At 36.6% G+C, this 20,307-nt stretch overlaps 1 protein-coding gene across 5 annotated transcripts in view; it reads left to right on the top strand.

Moving 5' to 3' along the window:
* TRPC1 (transient receptor potential cation channel subfamily C member 1) overlaps window positions 1-18,299 on the top strand; it is a 63,908-nt gene extending 45,609 nt beyond the window's left edge. For all 5 annotated transcript variants that reach the window (XM_079922166.1, XM_079922165.1, XM_079922167.1 and 2 more), the window contains 4 exons: window positions 5,943-6,118; window positions 14,641-14,842; window positions 15,143-15,337; window positions 16,392-18,299. In XM_079922166.1, the coding sequence (XP_079778292.1) occupies window positions 5,943-6,118; window positions 14,641-14,842; window positions 15,143-15,337; window positions 16,392-16,619 (801 nt within the window). In that variant the 3' untranslated portion in view covers window positions 16,620-18,299. The remainder of the gene's footprint in view (window positions 1-5,942; window positions 6,119-14,640; window positions 14,843-15,142; window positions 15,338-16,391) is intronic.
* The last annotated feature ends 2,008 nt before the right edge of the window (window positions 18,300-20,307 follow it).

Genomic DNA, 20,307 nt, shown 5'->3' with positions numbered 1-20,307 from the left:
CTTTCCCACTTCCTTGTCATTTTTTATGTTATTACCCTGTTTAGAATGTCCCAGACCCGGGGTCCCCACCCCCCAGGCCACGGAACGGTATCAGTCCAAGGCCTGTTATGAACCAGACTGCCCAGCAGGAGGTGAGCGGCAGGCAAGCAAGTGAAGCTTCATCTGCCACTCCCCATTGCTCCCCATCACTCGCATTACCACCTGCACCATCCCCCACCCCGCCCGCCCCGTATGTGGAAAAATTATCTTCCACGAAAACAGGCCCTGGTGCCAAAAAGGTTGGGGACCGCTGTCCCAGACTATCCTCTGCTTGTTGAAACTTTACTTATTCATTCAATAAACATTTATTGAGTGCCTGATAGGTACTGGACACTGGGAATATACTAAAGTGAGTATACTGCAGTCTCCTTTTAAAGAATGCATGGTTCACCGAGGATGACTAGCCAATGACAACATTTGGAATGGTGGATGCTGTAATAGCCCAGAGGAAGGGTACTCACTTCAGTTGAAGGCAACAGAGGAGACTTCCCAGAAGAGATGACACTGAAATTAAGCCTTAAAAGATGAGTTGAAAGGAGGTTGGCTGTAGGGCATTCCAGGGAGAGGGGACATGCACCAGCTTTAGTGTCCCCACCACTAGAAAATCTATATCTACACTCGTACTCCCATGAGAATGAATTTCTCCATATGATGGAGTTAATGTCTGTTTGTTGAATTGAGTTGAAAAACTTGTTAGATGGGGTTGAGTAAATACAAGCACTGATTGGTCTGAGAAAACAAAAAAATCTGATGGAGAAATAGGGCTACATCCTAGCTGTTGCTGTACCTGCTTGTTCCCAATAATAACAGCAACTAACATTTATTGAACATTTCATGTGGACCAGGCACTCTCTTATATGTTTTCCATTTATTTAGCCGTCCTCACAACCCTTGTTATTTTTCATTTTCATTTTACAAATGAAGGGTTTAAGGCTTAGGGAGAGAAATAGTTCACAGAACTATTAAGTGGCAGAGTCAAGAGCTAAACCTGCCTTGGTCTGACTCCAGAGACCAGCCTGCTCTTTGAAGTTAGCTCTCCCGCTTTTTTGAATTCAGGATGCCAGCTAATCTACCTCAGCAGATGTAAGAGACATGATTGGGTATAAATCAGTAATGTTACATACTTCAACAACCAAAAAAAAAAAAAAGGCACAATCTATAAATAATCGTGAATAATGGTAATATTAACAGTGAACATTTGAGTCCTTAACTGTGTGTCCGTTACTATTCTAAGATCTTTATTTACATTTATGACCTCATTCAATCCTCGCAACCATTCGAAGAGGCGGACTCTTGTATTTACATTTTACAGAGGAAGCAACTTAGGTGTAGAGACATTAAGTAACTTGTACAAGGTCACACGGCTGATGAGTAGTAGAACTGGGATTCCAACCCAGTTTGGCTCAAGAGCTAATGGTCTTAACCACTGTGCTGAATTGCTTCTCAGAGTTTTCATGAGTAATATGAGTCCCTCATTAACTTTTACTGTACAATACTTCTGTTGGCAGGCTTTCATAGTTTATAGATTTTTAAAATTCTTCTTCATTTATCCATGTGTGTCAAATGACTTATGCAGCCTTTAATACTGGTAGTTGGGAGATTAGACAAGAAGGAAAAGACAGGATCACACAGCTTGGTTCAGAATCTTGCTCCATAACTTACTGTTACCTCTTCTCTTTGAGTCTCAGTTTTTGTATCTGTTGTGAGGATTGAATGGGTCAGTGTATATCACATGCATAGCAGAGTACCTGACGCATCATGGGCTTTACATAAACATTTAGATCCGTTCCTCCATTCCCTTAGAGTAGTGGAGGTAACTGTGACCGACCTGAAAAATAATACAAGAAAACTTGGAAAGTGAATGTAGTATGTGACACACGAGTGCATCCTTTATTCCTAGTGAATTGTTTGTTTTTATTGGATAATTATCAGACTTAGTTTAGTGGCCTGTATAACATAAATGGCATATTATTGTTGTTTGTAAAGTATTGTTCTTTGTGAGTAAAGAGTGATTTCAGGTGTTTGGCATTTTAGGGTATACTGGGGATGGATATTTTTTCTTGAAAGGAGTATGGAATGTCAGAGCTAGAGGGAAACTTAGAAGTCGTATAGTCTAGGGGTTCAAAAACTGGAGAGGCTGCAAGGATGGTGTGGGGAACACATTTAACCTACATTCTCCAGTCCTGCCCTCAGAGATGCTGATTAAATAGTTTGGGGTGAAGTCTGACAAATTTTTAATAGCATGTGGATGAGCAAGTCTGATGCAGCATGTGGCCATTTCTTTTATAGGTCAGGAAAGTAAGGCCCAGCTCACATAGTGTTAGAAAAAAGATGGTGCAAAATGTTAATTAACAATTACATCTTTTAAAATACATTTATTCGTGTATTAATTCAACAAGCCCTGCTGTGTAGGCAAAATGCGTGAGAACTAAATATTTCTTAATTGTACCCAGCCCCAAATTTCTAATGGGACAGCTAAGGTAAAAACCACAAAGTGATGTTTTAGAAAAGCCCTTGCAAGGAGTCAGAAGCAAGAATTCAATTCCACATTTGCCATCTATTAGTTCTTTCACCCTGAGCAATTCACTAAATCTTTGAGTTTCAGTTTGTCACTTGGAGAAATGGAGATAATGCTAGCCTTCCCCACCTTGCAGGATAAATAAAAATATGTGATACCTCTTGTTAAATGGTAAAGAGTTAGATAAAAGACATATAAAAAGTAGTTATGTATTCAGTATTTTATTTATTTACTTTTGGCTGTGTTGGGTCTTCGTTTCTGTGCGAGGGCTGTCTCTAGTTGCAGCAAGCGGGGGCCACTCTTCATCGCAGTGCGCGGGCCTCTCACTATCGCGGCCTCTCTTGTTGAGGAGCACAGGCTCCAGACGCGCAGGCTCAGTAGTTGTGGCTCACGGGCCTAGTTGCTCCACGGCATGTGAGATCTTCCCAGACCAGGGCTCGAACCCGTGTCCCCTGCATTGGCAGGCAGATTCTCAACCACTGCGCCACCAGGGAAGCCCCTGTATTCAGTACTTTAATTAATATGCCAGGCTCTGGAGCTCACTGACATTGTGCCTGCCCTTAAAGACTGCTAGAAGAGACAAACATAAAGTATAAAGTGAAGAATACTATTTTAGAGATTACATACAAAGGACTTGGGAGCATGACTGAGGGGGTGCTTGGAGAGAGGAAGGTTGAGTTGTCTGAGTTCTTTGTACGATTTTGTGTATTTAACCCCTTATCAGACACATCATTTACAAATATCTTCTCCAATTCGGTAGGCTGCCTTTTCGTTTGTTGATGGTTTCCTTTGCTGTGCAAGAGCTTTTAAGTTTGAGTAGGTCTCATTTGTTTATTTTTGCTTTTGCTTCCCTTGCCTGAGGAGACATATCAAAAAATGTATTGTTAAGACCAATATCAAAGAGGCATACTGGCTTATATTTTCTTCTAGGAGTTTTACGGTTTCAGGTTTTTGTATATGGTGTGAGAAGTAGTCCAGTTTGATTCTTTTGACACATAGAAAAATAAGTAAACATGTAAGAAAGCGTGATTGTTATTTTTACAAATAAATGAACCTTATAATCTTTCTCAGACTAAAATTAATTTACTGCTTTTAATGTTTGCATTTCACATGAATGTTTCATTAGTGTGCTCTTCAAGCTAATGTTCACCTCAGCGATATCCACTGTAGCTAATTTTGGTTCTTCCATGTTATACAAGAACTAATATGTTTTTAAAAAACAAGTCATGAAGTTTGTAGTGTTCTCATTAAATATTGCTCATCTTGATATTGAAATTAAATTACTCTTATCTTTAAAACAGTAATATTAAGGGCTTCCCTGGTGGTGCAGTGATTGAGAGTCCGCCTGCCGATGCAGGGTTCACGGGTTCGTGCCCCGGTTCGGGAAGATCCCACATGCCGCAGAGCGGCTGGGCCCATGAGCCATGGCCATTGAGCCTGCGCGTCCGGAGCCTGTGCTCCACAATGGGAGAGGCCGCAACAGTGAGAGGCCCGCGTACCGCAAAAAAAACAAAAACAAAAACAAAAAAAAACCCAGTAATATTAAATTAAGGCTTTCACTTTTGGACTAAATTTTTGAAATTAAAATTATAACAGCATACATGGTCACTCTTGGAAAACTTTATTTACCTTTAAGCTCACAGTGTCTAAATTTTCTTCAAATCCAATCTTTTCTGTACTTATCTAAAGCAGTTATTGTACTCTTACTGTCATACATTATTAGGTTCTCTACTAACACGATATGGCTTTATTCTAAGCAGTCACAATCTGAATAAGTGATTTCTTTCCAAAGTGACCTAATAAAGCTATCATTGATTAAGAGAGAAATGTATTTCTTCTCTTTCTCACACATTTTGAGCTTTCTGATTCTAAAAGTTTTCTGTTGCTTCCATCAGAATTTGGCAAGGGGGCTAAGTGAGGGAAGCATAAGATTTTGAAAAGAGTCACATGCTAGTCAAGTGCATAAAAGTCAGGCATAGTGGACCTTCCCACTCCAAGTCGCCTGGAATACTAGCTTGTGCTGTGCGTAAAAATTTTACCACACCTCTTCGACTTAATTAGCTGGCTCACTATAGTGGGCTGGAGGGGCTTGGCCACTTGCCTGCTGCTACTATTTTGTGTCGTCGGTGATTGGCATGTGTTATGTTGGCAGGCTCGAGGGAGTTCGGAATTTTATTTGAAGTTGGATTTCACTAATTATATAAATTTGGCCTGGTTACATTTGAGGAGGGATTATTTCTAAACACTTAATTTTTGTATCTTAAAAGTAATAAATGCATATAGCAAAGAAGATTCAAACCACACCCCTAGTCCTACCTCCCATAGACAAGCACTGTTAATGGTTTCTTGTGTAAACTTCCAGAAATTTCCTGTGCATATCAAAACTTATCTATATGAAAATATATATCTAACCTATCCTTTAAAAAATAGCTGTTTAATACTGTTGTGTACCCTGCTTTTTTAACTTAATGTTTTGTAGGCATCTTTCTATGCCAGCACATAGCACTTCATTCTTTTTGACAACAACATTTAGGATGTTCTAATTTCTTTTTCTACAGCGCTACAATGAAAATCCTTGTATGTAATGCATCTTTGTGTACTTCCTGTTGGCTAAATTCCTAGGGATAGAATTTCGGGATCAAAGCATAATGTTAAATTATTCTCCAAATTTGTATGCCAATTTAAATAACAAGAATTTATGAAAAGTACCTATTCCCCAGAATTTGAAAGAGTATTAAAGGAGAATGAAATTAGGCTTGAATAAAGCTCCCAGATGCATTACACATGTCTAAATTATGGTAGATACTTACATAAGTATTAGACCCTCTCATTTGACTTAACACGTATAATTTTTTCTTATAATAGACCCCAAATGAAAGAGAATTGATCACCTTGGCAAAAGAGATTAGGACAGTCCTAGAGGGGGAAATGCTGTTCTTCAGGAAGTGGTTTAAATTGGTTGCAAAAATCAAATGAAATACTTTATGTCCTAATGGTTTTATATTTGTAAACTTTGAGAAACTATAAATATAAGCATTTACTTCCCTTTAGGTTTTAGCAAAGAATTTTCCTTTCATCCCTTGCAAATTAGGCCTTTTCTTAAATCTCTATGTCTCTTCCTCTACCTTCATAGCAAAATTATCCTCTGCAGACTTGGTCCAGATTCAAGGAATGTACCATCCAACACTCACAGTGCTGGCATGATCAGAATGGCTTTTTGTTTGACAACTGGATTTTTGGTGTTTTAAAAGTGATGAAATATCTCAAACAGGTGGAAAAAAAGGAGTAGCCTTGTGGATCATATGTTTTCTTGCCTGGTCATTTAGTTTTTCATATTTTGTTTTCCTGATGATTTTAATGAATGCCTATGTAATATATTCCACAGATTTCAATGGGACAGATGTTACAAGATTTTGGAAAATTTCTTGGAATGTTTCTTCTTGTTTTGTTTTCTTTCACAATTGGACTGACACAACTGTATGATAAAGACTATACTCCAAAAGAACAGAAGGACTGTGTAGGCATCTTCTGTGAACAGCAAAGCAATGATACCTTCCATTCGTGAGTGTCTTTTAAATTTTTAGTAAATATATGTCTGTCTTTCTGTTGTGTTATGTGTGAATTCATACCTACAGAACTAGGACTTCAAATTTTCTTTAAGAAATGCATTTTGAATAAGAAATACTTATTTTTCATGAATCATTTATAGTCACCTTTACACATAGAATCTTAAATAATTAGTGGCCTGAGTTATTACATTGTCTCCTCAACTACAGTCTATCTTAACAGAGGAACTCTTGCATTTTGTGCACTCTTAGCATTTTGGGCAGGACAGTTCTTTGTGGGTCCTATATATGTATTGTGAGATGTTCCGCGTCTCTGCCCTTCAAGTATTAATTGTCAGTGGCAATTCTCAGTCATTGTTACAACCAAAGCACTCTCAGATTTCAGCACTTCTTAGGAGGTCATTAGGGTTGAGATTGTTAAAGCTTCAAGAACATTTTTTTTCTCTAATTTATTGTATCGGAAGGAATTGAACAACCAGTTGTGAGGCAGACAAAATACCTCCCCACATTCTTAGATAAAATAATGGAGAAGAGGTGTAGAATTACACGTTTGTTGTATTCCTATTATGTACCAACTATTCTTTAGTTTATTTAAGGAATAAGATTAAATGAGTAATAAATATTCATCTAACACCTTCAGTATGCCAGACCCTGTTCTAAGTGCTAAGTAAATGAAGTATCAGTGAACAAAACTACCCTCATGGAGTTTATTATTCTGTTGAGGTGATACAGGCAATAAAAATAAAATATGTAGTATATTGCACAGTATTGATATAGTATATATCAGTATTACACAGGCCCTTGCCTGTAGCCCAAATAAAGCTTGGGCCAGGGAGGATTTTTGTGCGAGAGGGTGTAGCTTTAGTTAGGTAGGAGGTTAAGGAAGGCCTCACAAAAGATGACATCCAAGTAAAGATATAAAGCTGGTGAAGGATCAAGCCATGAAAAGGTATCTGGAGGAGGAGCGTTGGCAGATAGGGGAATGGCAAATGCTAATGCCTTGAGATGGGAGTGTGGTTGGTATGTTCAAGGAAAAGCCAGGAGGTCAGCGTGGATGGTATGTAGTGAATCAGAGCGAGAGCTGTAGTAGATTAGGTCAGGAAGGTAATGGGGAATAAAGCGGATCAAGATGGTGGAGTAAGAGGACTTGGAGCTCACCTCCCCCCACAAACATATCAAAAATACATCTACATGTGGAATAATTCTCACTGAAAGCTAGCTGGAAAGAGGCAGAAGGACTCCTGTACAACAAAGGCTTTAAGAAAGGTATACATGTAATCGGGTAGGATGAGAAGAAAGTGATTGGTCAGGACCTGTGCCCCGGGAAGGGATTCAAAGGAAAAGGGAGATTACACAGGTGGATACTCGCCCTGGGGAGTTAGTGGGTCAAGCCACAGACTGGGTGTTCCAGTCTGGTTTCTACGCATAGGAGACAAGCCCCCTTAACTGGCTGGAGAAACCCTGGGAGAGATAGAAAGGCTGGAACAGCCTGGATGCCACTAATGAGGGGTGCAGGTGCTGGCTTGCCCCCTGCTAGGGCAGAGAGAGGTCTGCCCTAGTGGCTGTCAGATTTCCTGTGACCACCTTGCTGCTCTCCCCAGCCCAAACTGAGAGAATACCCCAGCTCCACTCATTCCACATCACAGGATGGCACTGGATCTAGGGCATCCAGGACTTGGGAGAAGACTCGTCCTTGTGACATAGAGGCAACCAGTCCTGGAGCGTAGCCCAGGTGGTGTGGCAGCTGCCATTGTTGGAGCTTACTCCAGTGGCACCCCAGAAGCAGCCCAGAGTTTTGACAGCAGCACAGCTGCTGGGTTTCCTGTGGCCACCTTGCTGTGTGCCCAAGCCCAGACTGAGTGGATGCTCTGGTCCCACTCACTTCACACCATAGCGCAGCGCTAGATCTGGGGTGGCCAATACCAGGGAAAAGACACGACCATGGGCTGCATCTGAGTGGAGCCACGGAAACCTACACAGGTAGTGCATTAGACCTCTATAAGTGCATGAACCCCACTTGCTTCAGCACCCCCCTCCTTTGGGGCAAAGATCCTGGTGTGGGGAGAAGGAAAAACACACTTGAAAAGGAACAGAGCCAGCTCTAGCCTGACCCTCAGGGCTTTTACTCCAGCAGCTTGGGAGCAGATCCCACAGGGCAGTGATGGCCAGTGAGCAAAGAGAACGTCGCACCTCACACCCTGCGTGGGCTCTAGCTCTTCCATCTCTAGCCACACCTCCTACCAAGGTCATAGCTGCCAGCATACCCTGAGGAAACACTGGTGTCCACATCAAATCCAGCCATCCCACCAAAGGCATTGGGTACACACATAAGAACACCCCTTCAAGACCACAATAGGTAACTGTTTCACCTAAATTCATAGAGGCAAAGAAAGTTAAGTAAAATGAAAAGGCAGAGGAACTACTCTCAATTGAAAAAGTAAGAGAAAAACCTTGAAAAAATAAATAATGAAACAGAAATAAACAATTTACCAGATAAAGAATTCACGTCATTGGTAATAAAAATGCTAACTAAATTAGTTTAGATCAAGAGAATTGATCTAAACAAAGATCATTTTAACAAGGAACTAGAAAATATAAAAAAGACCCAAACAAGAATAGGCAATTCAATATCTGAAATAAAAAACACTCTGAATAACAGCCTAAGTGACACAGAAGAACACATAAGTGATCTGGAAAATAGAATAATGGAAATCACCCAATCAGAACAGCAGAAAGAAAGACAAATGAAAATTAAAAAACAAAAGGAGTCCACTGGATCTCTAGGATAACATTAAACATACGAACATTCACATAATAGGGGTTCCAGAAGGAGAAGAGAGAGAGAGAAGGGAATCAAAAATGTATTTGAAGAAATTATGGCTGAAACTTTCCCAAATCTGAAGAAGGAAACAGATATCCAGGTACAGGAAGCACAGAGGGTCCAAAACAAGATGAAACCAAACAGACCCACATCAAGACATATCATAAACAACATGGCAGAAGTTAAAGAGAGAATAAAAGATAAAGAGAGAATAAAGATAAAGAGAGAATTCTAAAGGCATGAAGAGAAAATCAGTCATATACAAGGGAATCCCCATAAGACTATCAGCTGATTTTCTCTGCAGAAACTTTGTGGGCCAAAAGGGAGAGGTTTGATACATTCAAAGTGCTGAGAGGAAAAGACCTACAACCTAGGATACTCTACCCAGCAAGATTATCATTTAGAATAGAAGGAGAAATAAAGAACTTATCAGACAATCAAAAACTAAAAGAATTCATCAACAGTAAACCTAAAAAATGTTGAAGGGTCTTATCTAAATGGAAAAGAAGCAAGAATCTATAGGAAAGGGAAAATCCCACTAGGAAAGGCAGTTACATAGTAAGGATTGAAGATTACTTTAAAAAGCCAGTACATAGATGAAAAGAAAAAAACATACACATAAAAGCAACTGTAAATGCAGTAAACAGTTGAGAGATAAGCATGAAGATGTAAAATATGACATTAGAAACACAATGTGGGTGAGGGGGGTAAAAATGTAGATCTTTTAAAATGTGTTTGAACTTAAATGACTATCAGTTTAAAACAAGTAGATATAATTATGGGACAGCATATATGAGCCCTATGGTAAACACAAATCAAAAACCTATGATAGGGCTTCCCTGGTGGCGCAGTGGTTGAGAGTCTGCCTGCTGATGCAGGGGACACGGGTTCGTGCCCTGGTCTGGGAAGATCCCACGTGCCACGGAGCGGCTAGGCCCCTGAGCCATGGCCACTGAGCCTGTGCGTCCGGAGCCTGTGCTCCACAACGGGAGAGGCCACAACAGTGAGAGGCCTGCGTACTGAAAAAAAAAAAAAAAACCTATGATAGATATGCAAAAACCAAAAAGAAAGGAACTCAAGTATACTACTAAAGGAAATCATCAAACCACAACAAGAGAAACAAAAAGAAGAAATGAACAGAAGAGAACTACAAAAACAACTGGAAAACAAGGAATAAAATGGTAATAACTGCATACCTATCAATAACTACGTTAAATGTCAATGGACTAAATGCTCCAATCAAAAGACATAGGGTGGCTGATTCCATGAAAACACAAGACCCTTCAATATGCTGCCTGCAAGAGACTCACTTCAGGGCTAAAGAAACAAAAAGTGAGGGATAGAAAAAGATACTTCATGCAGATGAAAATGACAAAGAAGCAGGGATAGCAGTACTCATATCAGACAAAATAGACTTTAAAACAAAGTCTGTAACAAAAGACAAAGATGAGCACTGTATAATGATAAAGGGATACACAAAAGAGGATGTTACACTCATTAACATATATGCACCCAATACAGGAGCACCTAAATATATAAAGCAAATACTAACAGACATAAAGGGAGAAATTGATAGTAATACAATAATAGTAGGGGACTTTAACCTCTCAGTGACATCAATGGATAGATCATCCAAACAAAATCAGGAAGAAAACAGTGTTCCTAAATGACACCATAGACCAGTTGAACTTAATTGGTATTTACAGGACATTCCATCCCAGAACAGCAGAATATACATTCTTTTCACGTGTATATGGAATGTTCTCCAGGATGGATCACATACTAGGCCACAAAACAAGCCTTAATAAATTTAAGAGAATAGAAATGATATGAAGCATTTTTTTCTGACTGCAGTGATATGAAACTAGAAATCAGCTATAGAAAGGAAAATGGGAAAAGAACAAACACGTGGAGACTAAATAACATGCTACTAAAAAACCAATGGGTCAATGATAAAATCAAAGAGGAAATCAGAAAATAGCTCGAGACAAATGAAAATGGAAACACAACTTTCCAAAATTTGAGGGATGCAGCAGAAGCAGTTCTAAGAGGGAAGTTTATAGCAATACTGGCCTTCCTCAAGAAATAAGAAAAATTTCAAACAAATATCTTAACCTACCACCTAAAAGAATTAGAAAAAGAGCAAACAAAGCCCCAAATCAGTAGAAGGAAGGAAGGAAGGAAATAATAAAAATCAGAGTGGAAATAAATAAAATAGAGATAAAAAACAGAAAAGATCAATGAAACCAAGAACTGGTTTTTTGAAAAGATTAACAAAATTGATAAACCTTTATCCAGGCTTACCAGAAGAAAAAGCCAGCCTTTACCCAAATAAACAAAATAAGAAATGAAAGTGGAGAAATAACAAACCAATACCACAGAGATACAAAAAAATCATAAGAGAATACTATGAATGGTTATATGCCAACAAATTGGACAACCAAAAAGAAATGGACAAATTTCTAGAAACATACGGCCTGCCAAGACTGAATCAAGAAGAAACAGTCAATTTGAACATACTGATCACTAGAAGTGAAATTGAATTTGTAAAAAAAAAAAAAACCCAGCAAACAAAAGTCCAGAATGGGATGGCTTCACAGGGGAATTCTACCAAACATATAAAGAATTAATACCTATCCTTCTCAAAGTATTTCAAAGAATTAAAGAGGATGGAACACTCCCAAATTCATTCTATGAGGCCACCATTACCCTGATACCAAAACCAGACAAAGACAGTACAAAGCAAATTATAGGCTAATATTTTTGGTAAATATAGATGCAAAAATCCTCAATAAAATATTTGCAAACTGAATCTAAAAATGTGTAAAAAGGATCATGCACTATGATCGAGTCGGATTTACTCCAGGGTCACAAGGATGGTTCAATATATGCAAATCAATCAATGTGATACACAACATTAACAAAAGGTAGGATAAAAATCACATGGTCATCTCAATAGTTGCAGAAAAAGTGTTTGACAAAATTCAACATCCATTCATGATAAAAACTCATCAAAGTGGGAATAGAGGGAACATATCTCAATGTGATAAAGGCCATTTGACAAACCCATAGCCAACATCACACTCAATGATGAAAAGCTGAAAGCTTTCCCATTAAATTCAGGAACAAGACAAGGATGGCCACTCTCACCACTTCTATTTAACAAAGTATTGGAAGTCCTAGCCACAGTGATCAGACAAGAAAAAGAAATAAGACATATCCAAATTGGAAGGGAAGGTGTAAAACTCACTATTTGCAGATGACATATTTTATATAGAAAATCCTAACGTCTCCACCCAAAGAACTATTAGAACTAATAAGGGAATTCAACAAGGTTGCAGGATACAAGGTTAACATACAGAAATCTGTGCATGTTAATTAGTTTCTATACACTAATAATGAAATATCCGAAAGAGAAAGTAAAAAACCAAAATCAATCCCATTTAAAATCACACCTAGCCATAAACTTAACCAAGGAGGTGAAAGACAGTACTCTGAAAATTATGAAACATTGATGTAGGAAATTGAAGATGATACAAATGGAAAGTTACCCCGTGTTCTTGGATTGGAAGAATTAACATTGTTATAATGGCCAAATTACCCAAAGCAATCTACAGATTTAATGCAGTCCCTATCAAAATACCCATAACATCTTTCACAGAGCTAGAACAAATAATCCTAATATTCATATGGAGCCAGAAAAGACCCTGAATTGCCAAAGCAATCTTGAGAAAAATGAACAAAGCTGGAGGTGTAAGCCTCCCAGACTTCAGACTATACTACAAAGCTACAGAAATCAAAACAGCATGATACTGGCACAAAAACAGATCAGTGGGACAGAATAGAGAGCCCAGAAATAAACCCATGCACCTTTGGTCAATTAATCAATGACAAACAAGGCAAGAATATACAGTGGATAAAAGACACTCTCTTCAACAAGTCGTGCTAGAAACACTGGACAGCTACACGTAAAACAATGAGATTAGAATATTCCCTCAGACCATATACACAAATAAACTCAAAGTGGTTAAAAGACCTAAATGTAAGACACGACACAGTAAAACTCCTAGAAGAGAACATAGAACACTCTTTGACATACATCATAGCAATATTTTTTTGTATCAGTCTCCTAAGGCAAAAGAAATAAAAGCAAAAATAAGCAAATGGACCTAACTAAAGTTAAAAACTTTTGCACAACAAAGGAAACCATTGACAAAACGAAAAGACAACCTACAAAATGGGAGAAAATATTTACAAGTCATGTGACTGACAGAGGGTTAATATTCAAAATATGTAAACAGCTGATACAACTCGATATTGAAAAACAAACGATACAATCAGAAAATAGACAGAAGACCTGAATAGACATATTTCCAAAGAAGACATACAGATGACTAACAGGCACATGAAAAAGTGCCTAACATCACTAATTATTAGAGAAATGCAAATCAAAGCAAAAATGAGATATAGTCTCACACCAGTCAGAATGGCCATCATCAAAAACTCTACAAATTACAAATGTTGGAGAAGATGTGGAGAAAAGAGAAACCTCATACACTGTTGGTAGGAATGTAAATTGGTGCAGCCACTGTGGAAAACAGTATGGAGGTTCCTTAAAAAACTAAAAATAGAACTACTGTATGATCCAGCAATTCCACTCCTTGTTATATAGCCAGAAAAAAATGAAAGCACTAATTTGAAAAGATACGTGCACCCCAATGTTCATAGCAGGACTATTTACAGTAGCCAAGATATGGAAGCAACCCAAGGGCCGGTCGACAGATGAATTAATTAAGAAGGTGGGATATATATATTCCATCTTCTTAATCCATATAAATACACACACAATTTAATATTCAACCATAAAAAAGAATGAAATTTTGCCATTTGCAACAATGTGCATGGATCTAGATAATATTATACTTAGTGAAATAAGTCAGACAGAGAAAGACAAATACTGTATAATGTTACTTCTATGTGGAATCTAAACAATAACACAAATGAATATATATGCAGAAGAGAAACAGACTCACAGATATAGAAAAACAAACTTGTGGTTACCAAAGGGGAGAGGGAAGCAGGGATGGACAAATTATGGGTATGAGATTAACAGATACAAACCACTATGTATAAAATAGATAAGCAACAAGGATATATTGTATAGCACAGGGAATTATAGCCATTATCCTGTAATAATTTATAATGGAGTATGATCTGCAAAAATACTGAATCACTATGCTGTACACCTAAAACTAACATAATATTGTAAATCAACTATACTTCAATTGAAAGAAAGAAATAAAGGAAGGGAAAAAAAGAAAGAAAGGTAATGGGATCATGTAGGATCTTGTTGGCCCTTGTATGCACTTTGGGCTGTTGAGCTTGAGAGCCATTTGAAGTTTTTGGGCGAAGAAGTGGCAAAATCTAACTAAGTATTACAGGATCATAGGCTGCTCTGTTGAGAAAAGACAGAAGTAGTAAGAGATTAAACAGGAATAATTTATCTTCCTTTTGAGTTTGTTTCTTTGTTTAAAGTAAGGCATATCTGTGATGTTGGGTCCAACCTCAGTTATTTTATAAAATATTACTCCTGGGCTATCTATGTATTCTTTAGGTAATGTTGATATAAATGAATTCTTTATTTTCGCTAATTAACTTAAAATTCCTTTTAAACAGAAATGTAATTGTCTTTACAGGTTCATCGGCACTTGCTTTGCTTTGTTCTGGTATATTTTCTCCTTAGCACATGTGGCAATCTTTGTCACAAGATTTAGCTACGGAGAAGAATTACAGTCCTTCGTCGGAGCTGTTATTGTTGGGACATACAATGTTGTGGTTGTGATTGTGCTTACTAAGCTGCTGGTGGCAATGCTTCATAAAAGTTTTCAGTTGATAGCAGTAAGTGTTCATTCTTTTAAAAATTTTATATTCTCTTCAGACCATACCAAATGTATATAGTAGATAAGGCAAAGATTTAAAAGAATTAAGAATGTGTCATTTAAAAATTAAATATAGATTTTTTTAAAAATGTAAGTAATGTATATTAACTGCAAGTCTTGAACCAAATTTTTACCTACAAGGTGTGGAAACATTTGAACAATCTTAAACAGTCTCTTCATACCAGCCCTACTGTGTGTGTGTGTGCGTGTGTGCATGCCTATTCATATCCTGTGTTGGTTTTTCACTTGCCTCTTATAGAATCATGAAGACAAAGAATGGAAGTTTGCTCGAGCAAAGTTGTGGCTTAGCTACTTTGATGACAAATGTACATTACCCCCACCTTTCAACATCATTCCTTCGCCAAAGACTATCTGCTATATGATTAGTAGCCTCAGTAAATGGATTTGCTCTCATACATCAAAAGGCAAGGTTAAACGGCAGAACAGCTTAAAGGTAAGAAGTTAGATGGTTGAACTGCAACATGATAATTTTAATAATTACTAATCTCAGATGTTCCTAAAGCATAAATATGCAGGTTCCTAAGGGCTAAGACTTGTGTTGTTTTGTACAGGGCATTCTCTGTACTAATTTGTTGTGGTTATAAAACAATTAGCAAAACGGCTTAAAAAAAACAAGGGCTAAGACTTTTTTTTTTCACTCCTGTACCCCTAATGCATAGCATAGTATCTAACATAAAGTAAGGATTCAATAAATATTTATTGAAAATGAGAGAGAGAGCTGTGATTTTTTTCATGAATTCTCAGCTCACAGTTTTAAAACAAGGAAAGTATTCAGAATACCTAGGCTGTCAGCATAAGAGTGACTCTTAGAGTCAATGCATATTTTTCTGGTTCTTCTTGAAAGTTGTTCAATACATGAATAATTCAATACATGTTGCTATAAGCCAGGAATTGGCAAACTTTTTCTGTAAATGACCGGATAATAAATATTTTAGACTTTGTGGGCTGTGAAAAAATTGTAGATTTTATGTGGGTAGTAATACAACAAGAGACAAAACAAATTTCCACAAAATTTTTATTGATGAAATTAAACATAAGAGAATAATTAATACTTTTTTTATAATACAGCTCTATTAATGAATAGAATTCCATTTTGAGGGGGAATAACATTTTGTTTATTTGGAGTTCAAAATTAGTAGTCCCCATCATCAAACTGATTACAAAACGTTCATCTGTAAAAGCCATTCTTAGCTCATAGGCCATCAGAAACACAAAGTGGGTCATATTTGGCCTGTGAGTCATAGTTTGCTAATCCCTACTATAAACTAAAGATCTTAAATCAAGGTAAGTGTACAGGTAAATGAATAAAACAAATATGCATGGCATGTTTCAAATGTGTTGAACATTATTTTGCAACATGTAGTGGCAAAAATATAGTCTAATAAAGCATTACAAGATATGTGTTTGTATCTGTAAATTTTTTTAAAAATCCACCTCATTTAAATATTTTTATGCACATTGTTAGTATCATAGTTTTTGTTTTGAAGGAATGGAGAAATTTGAAGCAAAAGAGAGATGAAAACTACCAAAAAGTGATGTGCTGTTTAGTGCATCGTTACTTGACTTCCATGAGACAAAAGATGCAAAGTACAGATCAGGCAACTGTGGAAAATCTAAATGAACTGCGCCAAGATCTGTCAAAATTCCGAAATGAAATAAGGGATTTACTTGGCTTTCGGACTTCTAAATATGCTATGTTTTATCCAAGAAATTAGCGATTTTCTAAATCACGTAGAGAATAATTTTCAATAATAAATCTGAAAGACTGCATTTGTATAACTTGCAATTAAATTAGTAAGATATATATTGAAATAAAGAATTATGTAAAAGCCATTCTTTAAAATATTTATAGCATAAATATATGTTATGTAAAATATGTATATATGATTAGTTTTTTTAAAACCCTCTGTTTGTGGCTTTTTGCAGTAATGAAACAGATTAAGTAGATAGATTTTGTTAGCATGCTGCTTAGTTTTCTTATTTAAACGGTGCTTAAATTTTTTTTCCCTTTCTGCTTAAGAAGGGCAGCATTAGAATTGTAGTGACTATTGCCAGAAGGTTTTGTAAAACTGAAGATCAGCAAATGTGGACTGATCTCCTTCCATAGGGTACACTTGAGATATAGAAGTCTTGTTTTTTAAAATCTTTGTTTTAGGAGTTTACATATATAGTTCAGTATTTATTGTTTAGGAGTATAGGTTTACCTAAAACAGTAGTCTATTTTTTCTTTTGTTATAATCTTAAGCAACAAAGATAAAACCCTAATGAATGTTTGAATCTATTTGTGTCTATAAATTTAAATTCACCTCAATGTTTGTTACTGTAATATATTTACTTTTACATGGTTGTAATCACTTTATATTTTTCATTTTGCTTTTTTCACTTAATAGTATTTTATATATACATTTCCATGTATTGATAGAGTCCATGTATTTACATTTTTATAGAACTATATAGTTTTTGAAAAATATAGTTAGTAGACTTTTCATTTTGTAGCTATAGAATATTTGATTATGTTTATAAGTTTGCACAGCTACTTCTCTAAGGTTAGGTATTTATTGTCTTTTAATTTTTTATTATCATAAAAGTGATATAATTTTTTTTCAAGCTGGAGTGAATGTTCCTAGTTACAAAGCTAACCCAAAATAAGGATTTAGAAGGTATTTCTTTGTCATGTGTGGTCACAGCCTGTTTTGTTTGTGTAAACATTGGAAGACCCTTTAATGCAAGGATTTGTTTTACTTTTGGACTAAGGTTCTTGACCTTATATCCAAAAGTATTTTCCACAGGATTTAACATAGTTCTAGAAACGGGACTTCATGCTTATTTGTGGCTCATTCTTGATGCTTAGGGTGAAAAGCATTGACTTTTTAAATTGGAGAATAAAGTATATTTTTAAATTTTTTTCCTGTGCTCAAGTAAGGGATATAGTTAACATTTTTTTCATAGGCTATTCCTTATTTATTCATGCAGCATTTCCAGTTAAGAGGTTATTATGTATATAATTATCTTCTTAACTGAATGTCAGATGGTCTTAAGGCCACAGGGTGCAGGTAGCCCTTGGTCTATAAGTACCACCGATCCAGGGATCAATGTTGAAATATGTTAGTGTTGTGTTTCATCTTGCTTTTTACTTTTTATTTTTTAATTTCCAAATTGTAAGTGTTCCCTTTTTTGGGCAAATTCTTATAAAAATGTTTATTGTAAAGTTATATATTTTGTCTATGATGGGATTAAGCACTTCCCAATTGGGATTTTACATCAGGGTTTTTAGTCATTCTAAAAAATATCTAATTATTAAATCAAAATATTTATAGAGTGCCTACTGTATGCATGAGTTACTTATGAGGTATATTTTGAATGACAGCATATTGTAAGAAAAAAGGTAAATAAAACTTGACATTAGATTATAAATCGACAGAGTTCATTGTTTTATTGTATACTTTTATACTTTTAATTGAGATATAATTCACATATCATAAAATTCACTTTTAAAGTATACAGTTCACTGTTGTTGTTTTTTTTAATTACGGCAACAAAGGTCTAAAATGCAAAACATCAACATCAGACCCCTTTGTACCTCTTCCTGCCTCTGGTGACAATGATATTTGACTCTTTTAGCTATTTCTTTTTATATTTGTAAATACCATATGTTGAAATAATATGACTATACAAAGACCTGTATGTGAGTGTTTATAGCAGCTTTATTCATGATCCCAAATTGAAAACAACCAAATGCCCATGAACTGGTGAATGGGTAAATAAATCGTACATCCATACAGTGGAAATCTACTCAGTGATAAAAAGGAATCATATCAGTCAGAGTTCAGTCAGAGAAGCAGAACTACTAGGATATTGGTAGTCACATATGTTCACATGTACAGTGATTTGTTTACAGGGATTTGACATTACACAATTGTTGGAGTTGGTTAAGCAGTCTCTGAGGCTGTTGTTTTTGCATCTAATACTGGAGCTTGAAGTTCACCAGGTTGGCTGTTGGAAGAGGAAAATAGGTGTCAGGGGGAAGAAATGCGGATAAGCTGGAACCCATGAGAACGGTCTGAGACCCTTGTCACTTGTCACTGTCTCCAACCTTGATGGTGTGGGAATCCTGTGGGAGAAGTTACCCTTTGCCACGTTGCTAAACACACTTGGTCCAGAATTAGAGAAACTGAAGGACAAGCCAAGGAAAGGTGGAATGATTAGAGTCCTGGCTGCTGACCTTCACCAGCAGGTTGAGCCAGCAGATAAGTTTCAACATGTGTAAACCATGAAAGTGCCTGCAAAAAAACGCCAAATGGCTGCTGCTCCATTTCTCCCCACCAAATTTCACGCTGAAATGTGTCTTGTGCCCACCCTACCTAGAAGCATACATGGGAGAGAATTCTGGGAAACATAATTCAGCCTATCCAAGTTGACACAGGAACAAACTAGTGAAATATATGCAGTAATACAGATGAATCTTAAAAGTACTATGCCAAGTTAGGACACTCATCACAAAAGGCTACACACTGTGTGATTCCATTAATATGACATCTTAGAAAAGACAAAACTATAGAAACAAAAATCAGATCATTGGTTACCAGGATCTGGTGGGAAGAGAAGATTGATTGCACAACTCATCAAACTATACATTTAAAAGGGTGAATTTTAATGTATGGAAATTATGCTTCAGTAAACCTGACAAGACTACATAATGGTACAACATACTAAAATAAAGAACTAAGAAGAAGGCTAGAGTAGCAATTCTCATATCAGACAAAATAGACTTTAAAATAAAGACTATTAAAAGAGACAAAGAAGGACACTTCATAATGATCAAGGGATCGATCCAAGAAGAAGATATAACAATTGTAAACATTTATGCACCCAACGTAGGAGAACCTCAATACTTGAGGCAAATTCTAACAGCCATAAAGGGGAAATCGACAGTAATGCAATCATAGTAGGGGACTTTAACACTCCACTTTCACCAATGGACAGATCATCCAAAATGAAAAATAAGGAAACACAAGCTTTAAATAACACATTAAACAAGATGGACTTAATTGATACTTATAGGACATTCCATCCAAAAATAACACAATACACTTTCTTCTCAAGTGTTCACGGAACATTCTCCAGGATAGGTCATATCTTGGGTTACACATCAAGTCTTGGTAAATTTCAGAAAATTGAAATCGTATCAAGTATCTTTTCTGACCACAATGCTGTGAGACTAGATTTCAATTACAGGAAAAAAAACTGTAAGAAATACAAACACATGGAGGCTAAACAATACGCTACTAAATAACCAAGAGATCACTGAAGAAATCAAAGAGGAAATCAAAAAATACCTAGAAACAAATGACAATGAAAACACAATGACCCAAAACCTACGGGATGCAGCAAAAGCAGTTCTAA

Source organism: Stenella coeruleoalba (assembly GCF_951394435.1).
Source record: "Stenella coeruleoalba genome assembly, chromosome: 5".
NCBI lineage: Eukaryota > Metazoa > Chordata > Mammalia > Artiodactyla > Delphinidae > Stenella > Stenella coeruleoalba.
The sequence above is the reverse complement of the archived record's forward strand: the minus strand, read 5'-3'. Positions and strand labels throughout refer to the sequence as shown.